This window comes from Ursus americanus, chromosome 21 (genome assembly GCF_024610735.1).
Source record: "Ursus americanus isolate L20-20 chromosome 21, mUrsAme1.1.p, whole genome shotgun sequence".
NCBI classification, from domain to species: Eukaryota; Metazoa; Chordata; class Mammalia; order Carnivora; family Ursidae; genus Ursus; species Ursus americanus.
Window position 1 is genome coordinate 51798256 of NC_142147.1, and position 10687 is coordinate 51808942.

The 10687-nt window shown below is 39.3% G+C and overlaps 1 protein-coding gene across 1 annotated transcript in view; it reads right to left on the reverse strand.

Annotated features, from left to right (window-relative positions):
* Positions 1-10687, reverse strand: part of LOC148108303 (tripartite motif-containing protein 64C-like) — a 95265-nt gene that overhangs the window by 33130 nt on the left and 51448 nt on the right. Inside the window, 1 exon segment of the mRNA XM_087871003.1 lies at positions 7794-7934. Within this exon segment, the coding sequence (XP_087727129.1) occupies positions 7862-7934 (73 nt within the window). The 3' untranslated portion in view covers positions 7794-7861.

The window sequence follows — 10687 nt, forward strand, 5'->3', positions numbered from 1 at the left end:
CTCCATGTAATATGAGCCCTCCTTAATACCCATCACTGGCCTATCCCAATCCCCCAGCCCCCTCCCCTTGAAGCCTCAGTTTGTTTCCCAGATTCCATAGTCTCTCATGGTTCATCCACCTTCCGTTATCCCCCCTTCATTCTTCCCTTCCTTCTCCTACCGATCTTCCTGCTTTTTCTTATGTTTCATAAATGAGTGAAGCCATATGATAATTGTCTTTCTCTGCTTGACATATTTCACTTAGCATAGTCCCAACCAGTTTCTGAGTTGACTTAATATCTGAAGTGATACAAACTATCAGTGACTTCAAAATTTTAGAAAGGAAACATTCAAGCTTTTTGTTCTTATGAAATATTTCTTCTCTTGAAAGAGGAGTTAAGATGGTTGAGGAGTAGGGGACCCCTTTTTCAGCCAGTCAACTGGCTCAAGTAGGATAGGTACCAGACCAACCTGAACATCCATGGAAGATACATCTGGATCTCTACAAATGAACATCTCCAGCGATGAGTATTGAGATACGAAGCAGGGAACCGTGAAACCGCGCACAGATATCGGAAGATAAACGGAAGGGGGGGGAGCCACCGCATTCTGGTGCCAGGGAGCGGTAGCAACCTGCACGGGGGAGCCGGCAGACTCACGGATGGACCCGTGAGACAGCAGACTGAGACCGTGAGCCGGGGAACACGCGCCACCAGAATGAAACGGAGCTCCAGTGTGCTCTCTGGAACCAGACTGAGAACGGGAGCTCCAGAGCTCCCAGGGGCAGCTGGCAGCTGGCAGCTGGCAGCTGGTGGCTGGCGGTGTTAGAAACACAAAGAACAGAGACGCGCTGGCCCTGGAAGTGAAGGCTGGGATGGCGGCTGTGGGGTGCAATCCCAGGACACTGCAGGGTTGAGCAGTACCAACTGAAACAGAATTAAAGTGGCTAGAACATCAGTGGAGAATGGTCCGTGATCCCTGTTCTGAGACAGAGGCTGAGATTCGGCCACTGCTGATCTGACTCTCAGAAGAGGAACAGCAAGCCACCAGAGAAAGCTGCCAGAGAAGAAAAGCCTGGAAATACTGGCTTACAGTGTGCCTACCCCCAAGCCCCCTCGCAGGGGACATGGAGACTCTACCCAAACAGGGTTGCCTGAGTATCGGCATGGCAGGCCCCTCCCCGAGAAGGCAGGTTGAAAAATCAAGAAGCCCACATCCCAAGGTCCCTATAAAACGAGGGCGCACGGCCAGGATCCCGGTCAATAATTTGGGCTCTGGACAACCCCGCAACCTCTCCTCATCAGAATGACGAGAAGGAGAAATCCCTCCCCCAGCAAAGAAAAGACAATGAGTCTGTGGCCTCTGCCACAGAACTAATGGATATGGATATAACCAAATTATCAGAAATGGAGTTCAGAGTATCAATGGTCAAGATGATGTGTAAACTTGAAAAAAGTATTGATGAAAATGTTAATGAGAATATAGAATCTCTAAGGGTGGGAATGAGAGCGAATCTGGCAGAAATTAAAAATTCTATGAGCCAAATGCTGTCAAAACTAGAGGCTCTGACGGCCAGGGTGAATGAGGTAGAAAAACGTATCAGCGAATTGGAGGATGGCTTAGCACAAGACAAAACTAAAATAGGAGCTGGATATAAAAAAATCCACACTCAAGAATGTAGGTTACAGGAGATTACTGACTCAATGAAACGTTCCAATGTCAGAATCATAGGCATCCCCAAGGGGGTGGAGTAAAACAGAAGTCTGGAAGAGATATTTGAACAAATTGTAGCTGAAAACTTCCCTACTCTAGCAAGGGAAACAATTATTCGTGTCCAAGAGGCAGAGAGGACCCCTCCCAAGCTCAACCACGACAAACCTACGCCACGTCAGGTCATAGTGTAATTCACAAACATTAGAACCAAGGATACAGTATTGAAAGTGGCCAGGGAAAAGAAATTTCTCATGTACCAAGGCAAAGGTATCAGAATTATGTCAGACCTGTCTACACAGACCTGGAATGAGAGAAAGGGTGGGGGGGATTTTTAAAGTTCTTTCAGAGAAAAACATGCAGCCAAGGATCCTTTATCCAGCAAGGCTGTCATTCAGAATTGATGGAGAGATAAAGACCTTCCAGAATCGCCAGTCAGTGACCAATTTCATAACCACGAAACCAGCCCTACATGAGATATTAATGGGGGTTTTATAAAGGTAAAATGCCCCAAGAGTGATACAGAACGGGAAGTCACAATCGATAGAAACAAAGACTATACTGGCAACATGCCATCATTAAAATCATATCTCTCAATATTCCGTCTCAATGTAAATAGCCTAAATGCTCCCATTAAATACCACAGGGTTGCAGATTGGATAAAAAGACATGACCCATCCATTTGCTGTCTACAAGAGACTCATTTTGAACCTAAATACATTCAGACTGAAAGTAAGGTGATGGAATACCATTGTTCATGCCAATGGACCTCAAAAGAAAGCTGGGGTAGCAATTCTCACATCAGACAGATTGGATTTTAAACTAAAGACTATAGTTAGAGACACAGAAGGGCACTATATTATTCTTAAAAGATGTATCCAGCAAATGGATATGACAATTATATATATGCACCGAACAGGGGAGCAGCATGTTACACAAGGCAATTCTTAAGCAGAATAAAGAGTTATATAGATAAAAATACATTAATAGTAGGAGACCTCAACACTCCTATATCAGCAATAGACAGAACACCCATGCAAAAAATCGACAAAGAAACAAGGGCTTTGAATGCCATACTTGACAAGTTGGACCACATATATATAGAACACTACACCCCAGAACCAATGAATACTCATTGTATTCCAATGCCCATGGAACATTCTCAAGAATAGACCATTTTCTCAGACACAAAACAGTTCTCAACCGATACCAAAGGACTGAAATTATTCCCTGCATATTCTCAGACCACAACGCTTTGAAATTGGAACTCAACCACAAGGAAAAATTTGGAAGAAACTCAAACACTTGGAGACTAAGAACCTTCCTGCTCAGGAATGATTCGATAAACCAGGAAATCAAAAATCTATTTAAAAATTCTATGGAGACCAATGAGAATGAAAACATAATGGTCCAAAACCTATGGGATACTGCAAAGGCAGCCCTAGGGGGAAATACATAGCTATCCAAGCTTCACTCAAAAGAATAGAAAAATCTAAAATGCAGTTTTTATATTCTCACCTCTAGGAGCTGGAACAACAGAGGGACAACCTAATCCACGCACGAAGAAGCAGTTGACCAAGATTAGAGCAGAAATCAATGAATTAGAAACCAGGAGGACAGTAGAGCAGATCAACAGAACTAGAAGGTGGTTCTTTGAGAGAATCAATAAAATTGATAGACCACTGGCAAGACTTATCTAAAAGAATAGAGAAAGGACCCAAATTAATAAAATTATGAATGAAATGGGAGCGGTCACGGGGCGCCTGGGTAGCGCAGTCGTTAAGCGTCTGCCTTCGGCTCAGGGCGTGTTCCCGGCGTTCCGGGATCGAGTCCCACATCAGGCTCCTTGGCTAGGAGCCTGCTTCTTCCTCTCCCACTCTCCCTGCTTCTGTTCCCTCTCTCACTGGCTGTCTGTCACATAAATAAATAAAAAAAAAATCTTAAAAAAAAAAGAACTCTATTTAAAAAAAAAAGGGAGCGGTCACAACAAACACCAATGAAATTGGAAGGATTATTAGAAGCTTTTATTAACACCTTTTTGCCAATAAATTAAGCAATCTGGAAGAGATGGAGGCCTTCCTGGAAACCTATAAACTACCAAGACTGAAACAGGAAGAAATTGATTTTTTAAACAGGCCAATTAATTGGGAAGAGATTGAGTCAGCGATAAACAACCTTCCAAATAACAAAACTCCAGGCCCGGACGGTTTTCCTGGGGAATTCTACCAAACAGTCAAGGAAAAAATAATACCTATTCTCCTAAAGCAATTTCAAAAAATAGAAACAAAAGGAAAGCTACCAAACTCATTCTATGAGGCCAATATTACCTTGATCCCCAAACCAGGCAAACACCCCATCAAAAAGGAAAATTACACACCGATTTCCCTAATGAATATGGATGCCATAATCTCAACAGGATCCTGGCTAATAGAATCCAACGGTACATTAAAAGGATTATCCATCATGAAAAAGTGGAATTCATCCCTGGGATGCAAGGGTGGTTCAACATTCGCAAATGGATCGGGGTCTAAGATTTTACACAGAAGGAAAAATTAAAAAATCATATGATTCTCTCAATAAATACAGAAAAAGCATTTGACAAAATAAAGCATTCTTTCCTGAATAAAACCCTTCAGAGTGTAGGGATAGAGGGTATATTTCTCAATCTCATAAAAACCATCTATGAAAAGCCTACAGCAAATATCATTCTCAATGGGGAAAAGCTGGAAGCCTTTCCCTTAAGATCAGGAACACGACAAGGATGCCCACTCTCACCACTATTATTCCATAGTACTAGAAGTCCTTGCAACAGCAATCAGACAACAAAAAGGGATAAAAGGTATCCAAGTCAGCAAAGAAGAAGAAGTCAAAATGTCGCTCTTCACAGATGACATTATCATGTCATCTATATGGAAAACCCAAAAGAATACACTCCCAAACTACTAGAAGCTATAGAGCAATTCAGTAATGTGGCGGGACACAAAATCAATGCTCAGAAATCAGTTGCATTTCTATACACGAATAATGAGACTGAAGAAAGAGAAATTAGGGAATCTATCCCATTTACAATAGCACCAAAAACCATACTTTACCTTGGAATTAACTTAACCAGAGATGTAAAGGACCTATATTCTACAAACTATAAATCACTATTGAGAGACATTGAGGAAGACAGAAAAAGATGGAAAAATATTCCATGCTCATGGATCAGAAGAATTAACAGAGTGAAAATATCCATGCTACCCAGAGCAATCTATACTTTCAATGCAGTCCCGATCAAAATACCGATAACATTTTTCAAAGAACAGGAACAAATAGTCCTTAAATTTGTATGGAAACAGAAAAGGCCCCGAATCACCAAGGAATTGTTGAAAAGGAAAAACAAAGCTGGGGGCGTCACAATAATGGATTTCGAGCTGTACTACAAAGCTGTGATCACAAAGACAGCATGGTACTGGCCCAAAAAAGGACACATAGACCAATGGAACAGAATAGAGAACCCAGAAATGGAACCTCAGCTCTTTGGGCAACCAATCTTTGATAAAGCAGGAAAAAACATCCGGTGGAAAAAAGACAGTCTCTTCAATAAATGGTGCTGGGAAAATTGGACAGCTGCATGTAAAAGAATGAAATTTGAGCACTCTCTCACACCATACACAAAGATAAATTCCAAATGGATGAAAGACCTCCATGTGAGACAGGAATCCATCAAAATCCTAGAGGAGAACATAGGCAGCAACCTCTACGACATCAGCCACAGCAACCTTTCTCATGACACATCTCCAAAGGCAAGAAAAACAAAAGAAGAAATGAACTTGTGGGACTTTATCAGGATAAAAAGCTTCTGCACAGCCAAAGAAACAGTCAAAAAAACTAAGAGGCAACCCACGGAATGGGAGAAGATATTTGCAAATGACACTACAGATAAAAGACTGGTATCCAAGATCTACAAAGAACTTCTCAAAGTCAATACGGGAGAAACAAATAAATAAATCATAAAATGGGCAGAAGATATGAACAGACACTTTTCCAATGAAGACATACAAATGGCTAACAGACACATGAAAAAATGTTCAAAATCATTAGCCATCAAGGAAATTCAAATCAAAACCACACTGAGATACCACCTTACACCAGTTAGAATGGTAAAAATTGACAAGGGATGAAACAACAATTGCTGGAGAGGCTGTGGAGAAAGGGGATCCCTCCTATATTGTTGGTCGGAATGCAAGTTTGTACAGCCACTCTGGAAAACAGTGTGGAGGTCCCTTAAAACATTAAAAATGGAGCTACCCTATTACCCAGCCATTGCACTGCCGGGTATTTACCCCAAAGATACAGACGTACTGAAGAGAAAGGCCATATGCACCCCAATGTTCATAGCAGCATTGTCCACAATAGCTAAATCGTGGAAGGAGCCGAGATGCCCTTCAACAGATGACTGGATTAAGAAGTCGTGGTCCATATACAATGAAATATTACTCAGCCATCAGAAAGAACGAGTTCTCAATATTTGCTGCAACATGGATGGCACTGGAGGAGATAATGCTAAGTGAAATAAGTCCAGCAGAGAAAGACAATCATCATATGATTTCTCTCATCTATGGAACATAAAAACTCGGAAGATCAGTAGGTGAAGAAAGGGATAAAGAAAGGGGGTTAATCAGGACGGGGAATGAAGCAGGAGAGACTATGGACTCTGAGAAACAAACTGAGGGCTTCAGAGGGGAGGGGGTGGGGGAATGGGATAGACTGGTGTTGGGTAGTAAGGAGGGCACGTATTGCATGGTGCACTGGGTGTTATACACAACTAATGAATCATGGAACTTTACATCAGAAACCAGGGATGTACTGTATGGTGACTAACATAATATAATACAAAAAAAATTTTTTTAAAAGAATTGTTAAAAAAAGAAATATTTCTTCTCTTCACACAAAATATTACTTTCTAAGTGATTTTGCTTTCAAGAGTGCCCAGGCCTAGGTGACTCCACTTCATAGCTTGAAGAAAAATTCTAAGAACGATTCTTTGAAGAGCCAGAGGAAAATACTAAGCAATTCCTGTGCTTGCCAACGGTAGAATAATGTGTCTGTTACTAAAATTCTCCCTGCCCAAATTTAAACAAAGATAATTCCCCCCCTTGCATGTTCTACAAATCAATCTAAATGATTGAGAACAGAAGATTGTTTGTCTTGCTTCATGGTGAAGTCATATGTTATTTTGACATATAAAAGTGCATTGTGTTTTGGAATTGACTAAACTGGGTCTGTTACTGAGATAGGTCTCAATTTTTGATCACTTGTAATCCTAACTTTAACACTCCTGAGTTTTACTTGCAAATTTTCATTTTTATATTGTGAACATGCTAATAAGTTCATTGACTCAAATGAAGTCAGTATCAGCTTTGTTTAAAATCAGTTGATAATAAAAAGAATAAAATGGATAAAGGATAACTAAGATATAGGACCAAAAAAATAAGCTATTGTAGATAGAGGCATGAACAAATATTTTTATACACAATAGATTTCTGTGCACATTTTGCTAATAACATCTGTGGACCGTTTATGTCACTTTGTAAAGAGTAGCTCTTTGAGATAAGGCAAGAATATTTTAAGGAACATATTCATTTCCCAAAAAGGAGAGGTGAGGGTTTGCCACGTGGTTCAGCAATTCATTCCAAAACCCTGTTCAAGAAAACACTTCTGCCATGTGCAAACTAGCCTTATATAGATAAAAAGAGAGCATCTCCTCTACTCTGAAAGTTATTCTAGTAACAAGATACCTTAATCAGAGAGGCACAGGCCATAAGAATTCCATAGTCTTGAGCATATTGATAAAAATGATTCATTTTAATGTTATTAAAGTTTTTGAAGATAAATTTAAAAGCAATTCCCATAACTAAATATATACTAGGCAGTTAAAACCTAGCCGCTATTGTGGCTGCTGATACATATGACCAAATAGTAACCTTATCACCGCATTAATTACCTTGCTAGTTAAATCCATGCTCACTAGTGATATGATATCCAGTTGCTAAATATATTTCTTTACTTGCAATAAATAAATAAAAAATTGCTATAAGAAAACTTCATTGGTTACCTACCCAACCAGGCATCAGCGTTTCCAACTCTCTTCCTCCTGTATAAAAGAAACTCAGTTTTGTTGAGGTGTTCATTTCCTCCAAAAAGCTTGGACTTCAGGAGTGTGATCCAATCTGTAGCTGCGGGAGTGAGTCATGATTGGTCTGAAAAATCAATCAGTATTGTGACTAGCCAGCGATTGGTTTGACAAAGCGCAGTTCACTAAGCTCTTCTACCTTCATTATTTCATTTAAGTGTCAAGACCATCCCATCATGATTTCGTGTACAAAATCACTCTGCTACTTAATGTTGGAGCCAGAACTCCCATCTTTGACCCAATTAAAATCAGCAAGCGATTACTCTCCAAGAGTACAAGAGGCAAAAAGAACCTCTTGCTTTCTAAGCAACTATCTTAATTCCATCAACAAGCATTTTCCGGTGAACTTACAGTTTCCAGGAACAGTCTGTCAGCTAATGGTTAGTAAAACAACATTTTTAAAGGAGAGAATAAAAAGTTTTTAAAAATTGATAAAATTAAGAAATATATATAATGCCACTGATGTGTATGTCTTCTCTCCCTCATCCACGATCCTGAAAAATGCCTTTATTGCAACACGTTCATTAAAATGCACAAAAACGTGCACACATACGACACAGTCATGAAACTATAAATTTTCTCCTTTGATGTTCTTTATTTCAAACAGAATCCATCACTGAAATCAATTTCTGAATATATGAGAATTAATGGACATAAACTTTGTAAAATTGGACGAGATTATAACCAGAATTTTCTTACATGAATATACTAAGCTTTTTAATTTGTCGTCCTATCTTTATTATAGACACACCTGTATTTAAAAACAACCATTAAGGAGAAGAGAATAGCAGCACGTTCTCAGGTCCTTTGGAACTATTATCAAGCCTTCGTTTCCATGGTGAAATGATTTAACTATCACGGAATAACAATCAGCACCAGAAAACACCCTGTGTTTTTGAAATTTTGTTGTGTAAAACACATTCTTTTGGTCCTCATTTCTAGACTCATTAGTCTGGAAATGCACTGTCCCTCTAATTTCTGACATTTCTCCACAGTTACCAGTGTTGCTTTCTGCAAGCCCATTCACTGTTGCTATCTCTAACTCTCTGTCAGGAAACTGACGTTTCTGAAATCATTTCCCAACACTCAAATACAAGTTCTTTTCCAAATTATTCAATGCATTATCTACATATAAATTGCCAAATATTTCCTCTGACATACTCACATAGTGCCACTTGTAGAATAGAATGTAATATATTCATTCAAAAAATAAGATTCTCATAAGTCATTTTTATAATCTACACAAAGTAAAAATTATGACACCTGGAAACTACTTTCTGAGTCTTTATAATCTCTAGAAATAGCTAAAGAATGAATAAAACATCAGACCAAAAATAAATCATTAAATTATCCCAAAAATATAATAGTAAGATCAGATGACACAATAGCTTAAACTATGAAAAGGTGGAAGTAATAGAGTCAATTTTAAGTTTGGCAAATGAGATGATTTCATGGAAACAACCTCAGTTTGCTGATAAACTAAAGTTATGATACTGTGTTTGTTTCATTTAGGAAAGTAGCAGGAACTCCTCTTAGGTAAACTGTGTTCATCGAACAAATAGAGCTATGGTCTCATCAATGCTTGCTGTAGAAGTAGTAAGAAAGAAGTAATAAGTATAAATTTGGCTGTGTCTATGTATATGTGTAAGTTGAATAATCCAAAATTAGTTCATATTTACATACTGTATTGGAAATCTAATGACTGAAAAATCTCATTAATTTATGGTTCATTGATAATGTCCCATTGTTGGATATATTCAGAGAATAAATTAGTCATTGGAAATTACTTAGAAATAAACATCTTAAATAGAGGTGGAAAGTAGATTTTTTCTTTTTTTAAAAGATTTTATTTATTTATTTATTTGATAGAGAGAGAGAGCGAGCGAGCAAGCCAGGTAGAAAGCATGAGGTGGGCGGAGGGGCAGGAATAAGCAGGCTCCCTACTGAGCAGGGAGCCCTAGGCGGGGCTAGATCCCAGGACCCTGGGATTTTTGACCCGAGGGGAAGGCAGACACTTAATCAACTGAGCCACCCCAGAAAGCAGATTTCTTTTTTAAGTTTTTAAAGATTTTATTAATTTATTTGACAGAGAGAGTGAGAGAGCACAGCAGGCAGAGGGAGAAGGAGAAGGAGAAACAGAACCTCTACTGAGCAGACAGCCCAGACTCAGGGCTTGATCCCAGGACCCTGGGATCATGACCTGAACCGAAGGCAGATGCTTAACTGACTGAGCCACCCAGGAGTCCCAGAAAACAGATTTTTAAAAACAATGTCAAGAAGCCTCATATTGTCAAACTAAGTCATCATTTCAGTTGTGATCTCCTGAGAGCCGATGTGACTTTGATCACATTGCTTTCATCAAATCATTTTTATATATCACATCCCCCTAAATGCAGAACTGAATATGATCATTCACATTTTTATTTCAAACATCTCCTTAACCTCTGAAGACTAAGGGAAAAGGAACAAGACTGAAAAGATTTTAATGGCCATCCTAAAGAGGAGAGAGTATCAGATCCTAGGCCACAGGGCAGGACTGAAATTAACACCAAAGGGAAGGACCTATATTCAAATATCATTTTGAAATATAGTCAAATGTTGGAGTGGGAATGGGAGTAGAGTGTGGGAACTGAGAAACTCACACAAAAATTTTCCCTGCATGTTGTGTAAAAATAACACCAGGATGAATGAAAAACAGAGGGGTGATTGCATTATATTGCTTCTGGAGATTGAGAATGGGATTTTTCTATTCAAGGACAGAAAGGTACATCTTCCTCTGGTACTGCCTCTTGCAGAAACCTAATCAGGGTGGGGCTTTGG